At 47.8% G+C, this 14258-nt stretch overlaps 1 protein-coding gene and 1 long non-coding RNA gene across 3 annotated transcripts in view; one reads left to right on the top strand and one right to left on the bottom strand.

The window, feature by feature from the left end:
- The window catches only part of Il17ra (interleukin 17 receptor A), a 23993-nt gene extending 21770 nt beyond the window's left edge, over positions 1-2223 (bottom strand). Inside the window, exon 1 of one of the 2 annotated variants that reach the window (XM_031383221.1) lies at positions 1959-2223. In XM_031383221.1, the coding sequence (XP_031239081.1) occupies positions 1959-2102 (144 nt within the window). In that variant the 5' untranslated portion in view covers positions 2103-2223. Of the gene's footprint in view, positions 1-1386; positions 1933-1958 lie in introns of those variants that run through there. The other variant, XM_031383222.1, reaches the window with a different exon arrangement.
- Positions 1249-4217, top strand: LOC116099510. The gene is made up of 3 exons (XR_004122282.1): positions 1249-1439; positions 3398-3515; positions 3964-4217. It is a non-coding gene; the product is annotated as an uncharacterized LOC116099510 (long non-coding RNA).
- The last annotated feature ends 10041 nt before the right edge of the window (positions 4218-14258 follow it).

The following is a 14258-nucleotide window of genomic DNA, read 5'->3' as shown; positions in this document are numbered from 1 at the left end:
TTGCCTCTTATCCTTTATCAGGATTTTATCCCCGATATTATGGATGTGACTGGAGTAGACGAGTGTGCCTGGCAGTGGCCCATTCCTTTAATCCAGCACTTGGGAGGCAAAGGCAGGTGGATTTCTGAGTTGGAGGCCAGCCTGGTCTACAGAGTGAGTTCCAGGACAGCCAGGGCTACACAGAGAAACCCTGTCTCGAAAAACCAAAACCAAACCAAAAAACAAAAACAAAAACAAACACCCCCAAACAAACAAACAAACAAACCAAACACTAAATAAAAACTAAAACCAAACCAAACCCCCAAAGACTCCCAAGATTTATGGCAGGGACTGTGACTGAGAGTCCGGGTGAGCTTCTGCAGACCTCACAGCCTTTTGAGCTCAGCTCCCACCCATCTCTCTCTCTCCTGTTCCACAGACACCCCCATCTTCCACTTGACCCTGCCTCACCTAAGGACACTGGCCCAGGCACATTCCACCAGTGAGAATGAATGCTGTAAGCAAAATGTTTCTGAGGCTCCCGCTCTGGAACAGAACTGCTCAAATGTCTTTTCAGTGAAAAACAGCCCAGCTGGAAGTCATTCTCTCCTCCCAGAATTATTCTGCATACACACACCGGTTGTGCAAAAAACCCTTGCTCCAGGCTGCCTCGTAAGACAGTTCCTACACCCAAGACAACTTCACCCTGGACGCTGAAGTCCCGGGAATACTTCTTTACTTTCAGTTTACTTGCATCGGGAGGCTCTTGGCAAATGACTGGCCAGAAACAAACAGTAATCCTCCACGTTGTGTCACTTTTGTCCGGTCTGAAGATGTCACTCTGATTTGGCCAGGGTGGGGTTCACTATGACATTTCCCAACAGCCCTCAGACTTTTAAAAAACACGTTTTTCCAGTAAAATAGTCACCCTCTCTCCACCCACTTTTTGGTAAATCTACAAAATTAGATAAAGAGAACTATCCTTTTGTTTCATATCCTCTGACTCAGCTACTGAACACAGTTCCTGGGGTCAGCGTGGGAAGTGGAGGGGAAGGGGCTGGAAAAACCAGTGAAGCAAGAGAAGGCTTGAAGGGGAGAAACGCAGGAAAGTTAATTTGTGGAAGAGGCACTATGTTTTGCACAGGTTCGTTGTTTTTTGTTTTGTTTTGACAGCAAGGTTCAACCGCCAGGGGTGTGTCAGTTTACTACGAGCGCAGACCAGGCGTGGGGGTGGGGTGGTCCTCCTTGGCAGTAACCGATTGGCAGGCTCCCACACATGCTAACTCAATTTTGGCATTCTCGGTTCTGGGACACACGTGGTGGTGAAAAAGGATGGGATGGACGGCATCTTTCAACCCACATCCTGTTTGATTCCCCCGGGCACCCGGCTCGCCCGCACAACCCAACCTGTGGGGACCCCAGGGCCAGGCTGGGGCGCCTGAGCATGGGCGAGCTGGAGGGTGAGTACTCAGGGAGCGAGGAGTTAGGGGCCAGTCCAGACCGGTTCAGCTCCTGCCAGGGCCCCCTCTCTAGGTCCCTATCCATCCTGAGTTGCCAGCCTCCGGTGCCTCCATCTTCCAATTCCGAGGCCCAGACGGAACTGTCACCCGGCCTCGCGCTACCTACCAGTGACACCGCCGCCCGCGGAGTTTCCCTAGAACTCCCCCTCACCGCGCGCGACTCCACTCCCGGAGTCCTCGCCAGCGCGCCTCCACGCTGCGCCCATGCCCCGGACCTCCTCCGAGTCCCCAGTGCGGACTTCCAGCCTCCCCCGGCCCGCCCGCCCGCCGGAGCCTGGGCCGTCCGCCCCTTCGCACAGCCGACGGTTCTCCGCACCTTAGACAGCCCTTCGCACTCCCGCCGGTCCTCCCCACTCCCGCCCCTCTGACACCTCTTCCCCACCCTCCGCCGTCCTCCCTGCCGTCTTCCCCACCGCCCCCGACGGCCCCCGCATCCTCGCTCCGCCCGGCTCCTCTCACCTCCTGCGCGCAGACCGGAGCCGGGAAGTCGAGGAGGCGCGGGGAGGTGCGGCCCGGGGCCAGCGCGCTCAGCAGCAGCAGCAGCAGCAGCCATCCCAGCGCGGGCCCGGGGACGACCCCTGGCCAGCGGCGCCGAGTCGCCATGGCCCCTGGCCGGGTCGTGGAGCGCTCGCGGCTGGCTCCGCGGGACAGCGAGAGCCGGCGATCGACTTGCCCAGCCGAGGACTGGCGCTCGTCGCCTTCGCACGGCCTCCTCAGTCCGGCTTCCGGCTCCCCCGAGGGCGGGCCGCTCGGGGCGGGGCTTGGGCGGGGCTGTCCTTGCTCTGGCCCCGCCCCCGCCTTGGCCCAGGTGCGCTCTTGGCCTCTCTGGCTGCTCTCGGACGTCTCTCTGCAGAGGCAGGAGCCCTTTTTAACGTCCCCGTCCCCGCTGTCGATTTGCTGTGGAGCCATGACTGTCCTCTCTGTCGTACCCTCCGGTTTACACTGACCTGTTTCTCCGTTTAGTTATTTTACTCCAGTTTCCGACTCGGGACTCAAGGGAGTTTGTTTACTCAGTCTCCCTTTCAGTTTTTATGCGTTGTAGCGCTGTTAATGGAGAAACGAGCCCATCTCATAGTTGTACTGCTCATTTCTCGGTTTTTTGTTTGTTTGTTTGTTTTCTTTTGGTTTTGTTTTTGTTGTCCTACTCTTTGATGGCCGGACCATGTAGCTTAAGCCTGATTTGGCAAGTCCAGAAAACTCTTTATTTTCTCCCTTTAAGCGTTGAATCATACACTCGCACACTCAAACAGAATCCTGAACAGTGAATTAGCCACCTCATGGCTTGAGTAAAGCAGACACATCATTCTGTAACAGAAATGGGGGCTTTGGCATTGCTAAGTATAAAGGGTTAAAAGTGGATCGGAGGAGGGAAGCAGAGACAGCCTGTGTAGACAGCCAGCTCTCAGGAGTCTCACTGTGGCTCCACAGAATGCCGTTTGGCTGGGTAGGGGAACACAGCATAGGAGGGCTTGAGTCTAGGTTGAGGACAGAGGCGTGGAAGCTGAGGACTGGAGGACAGGGGACAGAGCAGCAGTACAATGGACAGAGTCGCTGACAAGGCCTGTGGATGTCCTCTAGAGCCCCCTGGAGAGGCTAGCCTTTCCACTGCTATGAACGCAAGGGATGAGGGAAATGGTGAAGATAATATATATGGTGGCACATACTTTTAATCACAGCACTTGGGGCAGAGGCAGGCAGATCTCCTTGTTTGAGGCCAGCCTGAGTGAGTCGCAGGCCAGCCAGCAACAGACACACCAAGACAGCAACAGACACACCAAGAAATTCTGTCTTGAGAAACCAAGGGGTTGGGGGTAGGGGGGATAGGTGAAAATAGGCTCATGGGTTTAGAAGGAAAACAAGGATCTTGGGTGATTTCTCCACTTTTGGTTTTGAAGCAGGAGATGCATTGCAAGACCCTGAAACTGGAGGCTTGGAGAGAAGAGAAAGGTGTTGAAGCTCCCAGCAAACAGGCTGTTGGTTTCTCCAGAATCAGACATCTGGGACCTTGGAATCCAGGTGCATATGGAAGAAAAGGGACAGCTCCAGACAGGAATAACACCAGGGCCCTGAACTACTCTTAGAGCAGGTTCACAACACAAAACCCTACCTTGTAAACCACAAAAGGCTTATCTTCAGATTCCCTTTGGCCTGGCCAGCTCAGTGGGGGACTGGCAAAGCCCCAAAAGACACAGCCCATGGGGTAGCTCCCCAGGGGAGCAGTTGACAGGCAGGGAGAGGTTCCCAGTGTAGGACAGGCTTTTGCAAGAGGCTAAGGGCTGTGGCCCTTAGCTGTGCCCCCCCCCCCTCCCCGCAGCAGATCAATCTAACTGCCAGCTGGCTGATTTAGAAGTAAGCCTCTGAAACAGAAATTAGATGTCAGTTTTCTAATTTCTAAATCAGCAATAACTGTGCCCAGTTTCTAAGGTCAGCCTAAGGGTGACGTCCATAACCGCTCTCTTTCTAGGAAAGTGCTCAACAGAAGGGCGGTTGCTCCCTTGTCCCCATCGACTCCTTGGCCCTTCTTGAGCATCCACACTGCTTGGCAAGGCCATCAACTAGTCCAGTCTGGTGCCCACCTCTTCTGCTGCCTGTGCCTGTCACCTGTCTCCAGTGTCACTTGACACTTAAGCAGCTCCCTGTAAAAAATGCCTGATCTACAGAGTGAGTTCCAGGACAACCAGGGCTACACAGAGAAACCCTGTCTCAAAAGACCAAAAAAAAAAAAAAAAAAAAAAAAAAAAAAAAAAAAAAAAAAAAAAAAGAAAAAGAAAAAGAAAAAGAAAAAGAAAAGAAAAGAAAAGAAAAAAGAAAATGCTTGTATAGTACACATATCCAGAACAGAAACTCTTCTGTAGTGGCTATGTCAATAGAACTTAAAAATTATTCTTGGACAATTTGATACGTGTATACAGTGTAACTTGGTCACACCCACCCCTACTATCTACTTCTTTTTCCCGTGTCCTCTCACGTTTCTCCCTCCCACCTTCACGTCCTCTGTTTTTAAAAATGCCTCGCAGAGTCCAATTAGTCTTGTCCACGTGCCCATGGGGGAGGGGGCATCCACTGAAGCGTGGTCAACCTACCAGAGGCCATCCACACCCAGCGAAAATAAGCTTTACCTCTCCCTGCAGCCACCCACAACCAATAGCTTTTCAGCTAGGGGTGGGGCCTTGGGAGCGCCTCCCTCACCTTGGCTGGAATGTTGACTGCCCTGATCATGCGCAGATGATCACAGCTGCTGCGAATTACTGAGCACAACAACCCCGTCCAGAAGACAGCATTTCTCAGCGCTCCAACCCATCTTTCCTCTGGCTCCTTTACTCTGTCTACTCTCTCTCCTTGATGTTTCCAGAGCCTTGGGGAGGGCTGTGGGTGGAGACAAATGTCTCATTTACGATCGAGCACTCAACAACAACCACTTAATCTCAGCTTTTTGACCATCTATGAGTCTCTGCATTAACTGTTGTACACTGCAAATAGAGGCTTCTTTAGCCAAGGCTGAGAGCAGCAATAGTCTGTGGGTATAAATAAATATTTAGAAGGTAGTTTAAGAATGTGAGCATTTGGGCTGACGAGATGGCTCAGCGGGTAAGAGCACTGACTGCTCTTCCGAAGGTTCTGAGTTCGGATTCCAGCAACCACAAGGTGGCTCACAACCACCGGTAATGAGATCTGACGCCCTCTTCTGGTGCATCTGAAGACAGCTACAGTGAATTACACCGAAGCGAGCGAGGCCGGAGTTCAGTTCCCAGCAGCCACACACATGATGGCTCACAGCCCTCTGTACAGCTACAGTGTACTCATACACACAAAATAAATAAAATAAAATAAATCTTAAAAAAGAAAAAAAAAGAATGTGAGCATTTAAGAAGAAAAAAAATTAAAAGGTTCCCTAGAAGCTATGACTTCCTGACTGTGGAGTTATTGGTCATGTTTACAGAACCATGCATGAATTCCTTGGTGGGGAACAGGACTAAAACTCAACCGGAATCTTAAGGTTACTCCCGTAAGATCAATAAAAGTCATATCACTATTACACCAGAGTTCATCCGCCATCCCCTCTGTACTGTGAAAGGTAGTCAACAGGAACATTTCAGGTCAGTTCCAGATTGACGTCTCTGTCCTGAAAACAAAGTGTATTATCTCTTCAACAACAATCTAGATGTGTCTTACCATTTAGTGATAGGGTGCAGCCAAGATCGACGGCCACAGACGACGTTCTTTTGGGAGTTTCCAGGGTCTCCCTGAGCGATAACTCATAGGGAAGTGTCCTGTACAGACACTGAGGTTTTGTTTAAAAAGCATATCTTGCCAGGCGTGGTGGCCCATGCCTTTAATCCCATCACTTGGGAGACAGAGGCAAGCAGATGTCTGAGTTTGAGGCCAGCCTGGTCTTCAGAGCGAGTTCAGCCAGGGCTACACAGAGAAACCCTGTCTCAAAAAGCCAAAAAGCCAAAAGAGAGAGAGAGAACTAGGGGAAAAAAGGTCTTAAGTGTGGGAAACATAAATGAAATATACTGTTTTTCCTATTAAAGGACTAACTAATGCATAGTTCCATTTTAAAAAAAAATTCAAAAAAGAAAAAAGACAAAAATTCAAAGATTCAAAGAAGCCAATAGGTAGGAATTCAAATTTCTCCCAAGGTTAACACTTCTTGTAATCAAAATATGTGCTCACGGTTGCACCTCTGCTAAAAATTATATTCTGGGTATTAACCCCGTCATCTAAGAACGTGAGGCCACCGTCTGACCACCCAGAGTGAGGCACAGGACCCCTTAATGTTGGGAATAAAAACCAAGCACGAGTCTCACTGGACGTGCTTACGCGCTCCGTTTGACATGGCTGGGCACCCTTTTACAGAAGGAAACTTTTGCCTTACTGAAAACCTTTGGATTGTGTGGTCATTTTCTTGAACTAATCCTCAGACCTAACAAGGGGCCCTCTCTTCATTACCAAGGCTCTTCGGCGCTGGTTCCCGTCTCGGGAGGTACATACACCCTGCTGCCGTGTGGGCTTGGATGAGGAGACACACTCTGGTGTCTGGACTGACAGAAGCCCAAAACCAGAAGTAAACCAGGACCGCAAAGCTCCAGTGGGCACCAGGGCATGAAGCCCGGCGCGAAGCCCGGCAGGAGAACTGCACTATAGAACACTGCCTCAGAGGATGGGGGATTTTCCAAGGTTGAGCCTTTGACTGAGTTGGCGTTAGGCATGAGTTTGAGCTGAAAACGGGGAGCAAAAGGTCCAGGAACAATATGAGAAACGGCCAGTGTGGGTGGTGGTGGTAGAGGTGGAAGGACATGGAGTAAATCCAGGCTTATGCACGAAAAGAGGAAGGGAAGTTACTCTTTCCAGCATCCACCTGACTCTTCATTAGGGTGTCTGCGAGGTTCTGTGGAGAGAACTCTCAAGCCAAGAGAAGAAAAAACCGACGTCTCACAGTCCTGCTTTGGTGGCTGCGACATCCCTGAGGTTGTTTGAGACTCAGACAGGCTGAAAGCATGTGCAGACTCCCGGTCTGAGGTTCCTGTCCCCCAAGAGGGGCCAGAGACAGAGGGAGTGATTTGGGCATGCGTAAGAAACCTCCATGTAGCGCTAAGGAGCCTGCTCGGGAGGATCCCTTCATGTGGCATACTGTGCTCAGCACACTCTGGGAGTGACCTCGGCAGGCGTTTACATGGACCCCCTTCAGTAGCCATGAAGGGCCTTGGTGATGCCCTCTGGGGGTTCTCACACAGGAGGGGGACAACGAAGCCTCTGATCCAGACATCATAGCGCAAACTAGGGATGGAAAGCTAGGTTTCCTGTTGTGAAAAGGAGAAGAGTAAAATATCTGAGACCAGTAAGAATATAATACTCAGGGCTGGAGAGACGGTTGAGCGGTTAGGAGCATTGACCGCTCTTCTTCAGGACCTGGATTCAATAAAGCACCCATATCATGGCCCACGACCATATATAATTCCATATATAGATTCAACAACCTTTTCTGAGCTTCTAGTGCACCAGGCACACAAGTGGTGCACAGACATACATACAGGGGAAACACACATACACGTAAAAAAAAACTTTAAAAAAGATTTCCTTATAATATTTATAACATAATATATAACATAATAAAACATATGATGTTATAGACAATGTATGATTTAATGTATATTATAAGTATATATTGTACATAATACATTATATCATGTCGCATGTCATAGATCATATACTAGATACTATATACCATATACCATATATAGTATATAGTATACACTATATAATATATATTATACATTATACAATATATAATATACTCTACACTATATTATATATTATACTGTATAATATATAGAATACTATATTATATATTATAAACATAATACATAACAAATACAATATATAATGAAACAATATGTAATTTACATAATATCATATATGATTATTATATATATGATTAATATATATTATTATATATCGATATATGATTATTATATATTATAAGTTTCCTCTGGGGCACATAGTTCTGTAATTGGGGAGATAAACCTCATACAAAAGGAAAAAAATCAGCAGGTGAAGATTTACAGACTATGTGACCAAGGGAAAGAAACCGACTAGGAAAGGGATCTGTGACCTTCTTTTTTTTCTGAAACACAGCAGCAGCAAAGCAAACAGAAAGGAAGGGTGGGATCCCCTTGGCCACCTTCAGCTTTTGGCTCCTGAGCTGGGACCCTCAGTGTCTGAACTGGTCAATGCAGGCTCCAGCCTGCGCTCTCCTCTTCCCAGCCTGCGCTCCCCCCGCCCCCAGTTCTCTCTTCTCTCCAGTCCCCCTCCTTCCAGCCCTCTTCCTCCCCCTCTCCAGTCCTCCCTTCTCATTTTTATACCCCATTCCCCAGTTTAAGAAAGAAGGAAAGAAAAACTAAGGATTCCAGAAGGATATCCAAAATGTTCCCTTCTAAACAACACAACCGCGTCCATCAGAGTTCCCCTTTGAACACTGTTCACCTTTCCAGCTCAGAAGTCTGCTGCCTCTGGCAGAAAATCCATATGGTGTGGTCGGTCAACTGGATCAGTTCCTTAGGCCTCAACTCCACATCTGGCGGAAGTTGGTGTCAATATCCAATATTCTCTCCTCTGGTGCCACTAGGGATGGCTGCTTAGAATGAAACATTTACCCAACACTATATAATGATAACATTTTTTTTTTGGAAATTTTATTTTTTATGTGCATTGGTGTTTTGCCTGCACATATGTCTGTATGAGGGTGTAGGATCCTCTAGAAGTGGAGTTACAGTCAGGTGTGAGCTGTCATGTAGGTACTGGGAATTGGAACCCTGGTCTTTTAGAAGAGCAGCCAGTGCTCTTAATTACTGAGCAGCCATCTCGCCCACCACTAATGACAACAAATTAAGAAAAAAAAAAAGCCACAACCAAGACCCCACATGGGATAATAATACTGAATCCACTGGAGTGACAGGCCAGGGTCTTCGGAGTTTGGTCCTAATGAGAGCCTCAGTACCGGAGTCTGGGAACGTGAAAACCTGTGGGTACCTAGGAAGGCTGACAACCAGATGAGAAAGTACTCAGGTTAGACACAGACAAGCCCCTTGCTGAAGTTACACTTTACATCTAACAGTTGGACTGACATTGCAAAAGGTAGAAGATTGAGGTTTGGACTTCCAGAGAGAGGGGGAAGTGCTGAGAATGTAGGGGAAGGGATTCACAGAGGGTATGCCCTGCCTTAGAAAGAACAACAACCAATACTATTCCTGACTTTGGATGAAGATTAAAAGGCATTAGTTAATGTCATCTAAAATTGCAACTATGGGGCTAGTATGTAAAGATTTTTGGCTTCCTGTGTACTATTTTTTTTTTTTTGGTCTTTTCTCATCAACAACAACAACAACAACAAAATGGCCCTCCAAGGTCACAACTGTGAAACATGGTTTCATCCTCTTTGGACAAGATTCTTATTTTATCTGATATCCTATGTTTTAGCATCCCTTATCCCAGAAACTCTTCTGTGTCTATTCTATTTTCTCATCATCGGATTCTTCAGATAATAATTATCTTTTTTTTTTTTCGAGACAGGGTTTCTCTGTGTAGCCCTGGCTGTCCTGGAACTCACTCTGTAGACCAGGCTGGCCTCGAACTCAGAAATCCGCCTGCCTCTGCCTCCCAAGTGCTGGGATTAAAGGTGTGCACCACCATTGCCCGGCTTAATAATTGTCTTGATAGAGTGACTTTTTTTTTGTAAGAGGCTTAATTGAGAGGGAGAGAGGAGGCAATAGCAGAGAGAGAGAGAAGGGAGAGAGAGCGATAGAGTGACTTTTAAAAAATATTTTATTATTGATTTATGTACCTGTGAGTGTAGTTCTGCAGATGTCCAGAAGAGGGCATCAGATCCTCTAGACGTAGAGTTTCAGATGGCTCTACGAGTCTGCTGGAGACCAGACTCTGCTTGTCTTAGAGACTACCAGCCATCTCTCAAGTGAGACTTTTTCTAACTCTCAGGTCACAGGGTGAAGAGAGTGTGGCGGTGAAAGTCCGAGTGGAGAGGAGGTTTTTTTTGTTTGTTTGTTTGTTTTTGTTTGGTCTGTTTTTGTTTTCTGTTTTTGCAATAATGAGAAACAGTATGGTAATTAAAAATAAGGGCATTCTTAATTTTCTATGATATGCCATGTATGTAATTTAGATTTAATTTATACTTAGCAAGGAAAACAATAAGCGATTATGAGAAAGAATTGGATGCAAGTGTGAAGTTATGGGGTTAAAAAGAAAAGAGAACATTTTAGATGAGGGCGAATGTTATATGGTAAAATAAGATTTTTGTTCTAAGATTGAAGAAGGAAGAAAGAAACTTAAAAACCAAATCACCGAAGTTTTGAATAAATTGTACAAGGTTTGTGGAGGATGGGCCGTGCAGATGGTTAAAGTTTATGAGACTTCCTAAGGCTATACTGACCCATTCGTGGCAACATTTTAGGAGCTGCTCAGAGAACAAGAATATATGTCTAATTAAGTTAAGCACCGATGCCTTTGCTCACTTTTTTAGGCTTTACCCACTTGGGGAAATTGAATCATAGCAAATCCAAGATTTTAAAAAAGTTTGGATTATTTTGTCTAAACTTTACCTAAATGTTAATGTTACACAGACATTAAAGGACAAGATTGGTGGAGCTACCCTGTGTTCCTCAATGCTTGGAAGCCTGCAGCAATGGGGGTAAGGGGGCAAAGCCATCCAGCCAGGACCCTAGAGGAATGAGACCCTTCTCATAAATTACCTTGTCCTGTTGATCAGAGCAGTCACAGATCCCCCGAGGCTGGGCAACCAGTACACACCTTTTTTTTTTTTTTTTAAAGATTTATTCTATTTATTTTATATGTATGAGTACACGGTAGCTGTACAGATGGCCATGAGCCATCATGTGTGTGGCTGCTGGGAATTGAACTCAGGACCTCTGCCAGCCTTGCTCCCTCCGGCCCCCACTCCCTCCAGCGTAATTCACTGTAGCTGTCTTCAGACACACCAGAAAAGGGCGTCAGATCTCATTATGGGTGGTTATAAGACATCATATGGTTGCTGGGATTCAAACTCAGGACTTTCGGAAGAGCAGTCAGTGCTCTTACCCACTGAGCCATCTCGCCAGCCCCTAGTACACACCTTCTAAGAGTTCTGAGTCTCCAGTTATGGGACCCATAACCCTCCAGTTATGGGTCATGCATGAAGCTCTCTCTCTATCATAACTCAACAGGTGTGTGAGGGATGTGCAAGTTGCTGAAGACAAGCAAAAAAATGAGAAAACAGACTCCAGCGGGAGGCCTCCTGAGCCCAGACCCCTTCAGAATATGCAGGTAGAGTCATAGACATGCCCGAGGTAAAAAGAATGAATCCCTGACTGAGGACAAAGGATGGATTGCCTGTATAAGTGAATAGAGGCCTTTTCCCTCCCAATTGCTGCAGCTGGTAATGTGATTAAGATTGTTTTAGAAGTTGAGACATGATTCGGCCTTGTGAGAAAAACAGAGACTCAGGCAATAGAAGCCATCTTGCTGCCACTGTTTTTAAAGACCCCAGGAAGGCAGCGGACGTTAACTGAGATCCTGAGACAGTACCTTGAGGTAGCCGCTCTTAAATCTGGTAATGCAGTGGGAAACAGTTTTAAAATTTGTACTGAAAACCTGGACTAAGAGCTTTCCTTAGGTTTGCCTAGGGTTGAAATAGCTCTAGGAAGTGGTGTGTGCCTGTTCCCACAGTTATATGTATGGCCTTATGTGTCTTAGTGATGCACAGAGCTTCCCACCATAGAAACTAAGAATCGGGTTCTCAGAAATTGTGTGCTGGGTGTCTCCTCTGGGTCACTCTCTCTTAGCCTTCTTGCCCAGAATCCTCCACTCAAGTTCCTAGCCTGTCCTTTTCAGCCTAGGGACCAGAGGCTGATGATATAAAGCAGAAAGAACAGATCGGAACTAACCCTGGAGAATCCTTTCCGGTGCTCTTAGCCACAGAAACCAAAATCAACCGAGGGAAGTGTTTGTTTTGCTGTATGGTGCCAGATGGCAGAGGAGGCAGGAGCAGGAAGCGGAGCAACCAACAAGCCAACCACACACAAGCAGGGAGAGCAAGGCAGAAGTGGGTGAGGCTGTAAATCCTCTAACCTCCTCCCCGGTGACATACTTCTTCTGGCAAAGATCTCTTAACAGTTTCATAACTTCCTGAACAGTTCCCCAAATGGGAAACCACGGGTTCACATCATCTATGAGCCAGTGATGGACATTTCTCATTCAAACCCCCGTGTTTGGCCCACAGCCTCCCTAGGCTCGTGGCTATATCATGATGCAAAACAGATTTAGACCCCATGATGTTTCACAGTCTCAACCCTGTCCAAAAGTCCAAAGTCTCTTCTGAGACTCGAAGCAACCATGTGGTAACCTGAACAGAAGGAACCAAACGCAAAGGCTCGTTAGCAAGGACTTGCTGATGAAGGGATCCAGAAGCAAATGCAGCAAGCAGCAGCTCCCGAGGTTGGAACTGAAGTAAGGAAGGGGAAGGTAGCTGCCACAAAATATGTGACCGGTGCAGGACAAAGTCAGAGCTAGCCCACAGGGTCATCAGCGGTGCTACGAGAGCCAGCCCATACGGGATACACCGTGAAAGGTGTCGAGCCCCAGCCAGCCCAGACCCATCCAGGACCCAGCACTGCGCAACAGAGCCCCGTCCTTCCTTAACGCCTCCAGCGTCCTTCCTTATAGCCTCCAGCGTCCTTCCTTATCGCCTCCAGCGTCTTTTCAGAATTCCCTCTCCACAATCCCACCATTACGGCATCTGGCAAGGCAGAAGGTGCACCGTGTGCAGCTCTAGTATGAATGCCTGGGGAGAAAGGTAGGAGCCAAGAGGCAACACCGGATAACAGTGAACAGTCACTCAGCTTCCACAATGCATCCGACATCTGAACATCCACACACGGAAACGACCTTCCGTTTCCGCCCCACAAGCTGTGACCTTCCCACAAGGGAAGATGTCCTCATTCTCCTCTCCTAAAGGAGCCAACTCCCCTCTCCCCCCCAACATCACATCCCTTATATCGGGTGCTTGAAGTTTGTGTGCAGTTAGCCGCAGCCCTCTGACAGTCCTCTTACCCAATAACCAAACTTTCATTACGGTCCTTGAATTTGGCTACCAGTTCATAGTCCGTCTCTACAGCATTCTCTGCTCTTTAAAACGCCTGTCCTCTCTGAGTGGTAGAATTAATCCCAGCACTCTGGAGGCTGAAGCAGCAGATCTCAGTTCGAGGCTAGTCTAGTCTACAGACTGAGTTCCAGAACAGCCAAGGCTAAGCAGAAAAATCCTGTCTTGAAAAACAAAACCATTTTTTTTTCTGTCCTCAACCATACCTCGATGGGAGGCTTGTAAGCGGGTGAGATGACCCAAACCATCAACGAGACTTTCTCCCTTTTGTTTGCTCCAGCTTTTTATTAACCTTTACTGTTGTCTGAGGAGCCTGTGGTGGGTTCCTCACTCCCTCAGGTGTGACAGCAGCCCGAGATTTCCCACTGGTAGCTGGGATCCCTTGTGCCAGCCTGTAGTTTAACCCTTCCTTGTGCTTATTGGTTCTGTGTTGTAGGAGCCCCACTGTCTGAGCAGTAGCCACCTCTGTAAAGGGGAAGCCAGTAGCATATCCTCTAGTCCCCATCAAGGCCTTCAGTCCAGGAAAGTTTGAGGCTTCTTAATGGTGTCGTATAACGAATAATAATGAGAGGAACTTGTCTCACTGTCGCCCTGTGGTTCCCAGTACATCCCAGTTCATCACATCACCTACTGCTACCCTTGAGACATGTTCCATATTTTTAGGGTGTCACCTCACAGTTGACACTGCGACTAAGTGTCCAGGAAGTCACCCACTGGCTTCTGGGTGATTGTGATGAGCGTGCACAGGGACAAGCCTACTGCTCCACTTCCCTTGCTGTTAAATTTGGTCTTTGATCAGACGTGATCTGTGGATGGGACAGTCAGTGAGACAGCCCACGGGTCTACAGATAGGAGTCTTGGCAGAAGGACTGCACAGGAAAGGAAAGTTCAGGTCCGGAAAAATAAGTCTACTCCAGAGAGAGCAATTCTCTCCTCTTATAGTGGGAGAGGTCAAGGGTCATCAACTTGCCATTAATGTTTGGCCCGTGGCCTTCAGCAGGCTACCTGTCTTCACTGCCCTGGTGCTAATAGCTACAGACTCATGACGTGGTGCCCAGACCTTACATGGATTCTGGGCGTCTGAATTC

This window comes from Mastomys coucha, unplaced genomic scaffold (assembly GCF_008632895.1).
Source record: "Mastomys coucha isolate ucsf_1 unplaced genomic scaffold, UCSF_Mcou_1 pScaffold20, whole genome shotgun sequence".
NCBI classification, from domain to species: Eukaryota; Metazoa; Chordata; class Mammalia; order Rodentia; family Muridae; genus Mastomys; species Mastomys coucha.
The sequence above is the reverse complement of the archived record's forward strand: the minus strand, read 5'-3'. Positions and strand labels throughout refer to the sequence as shown.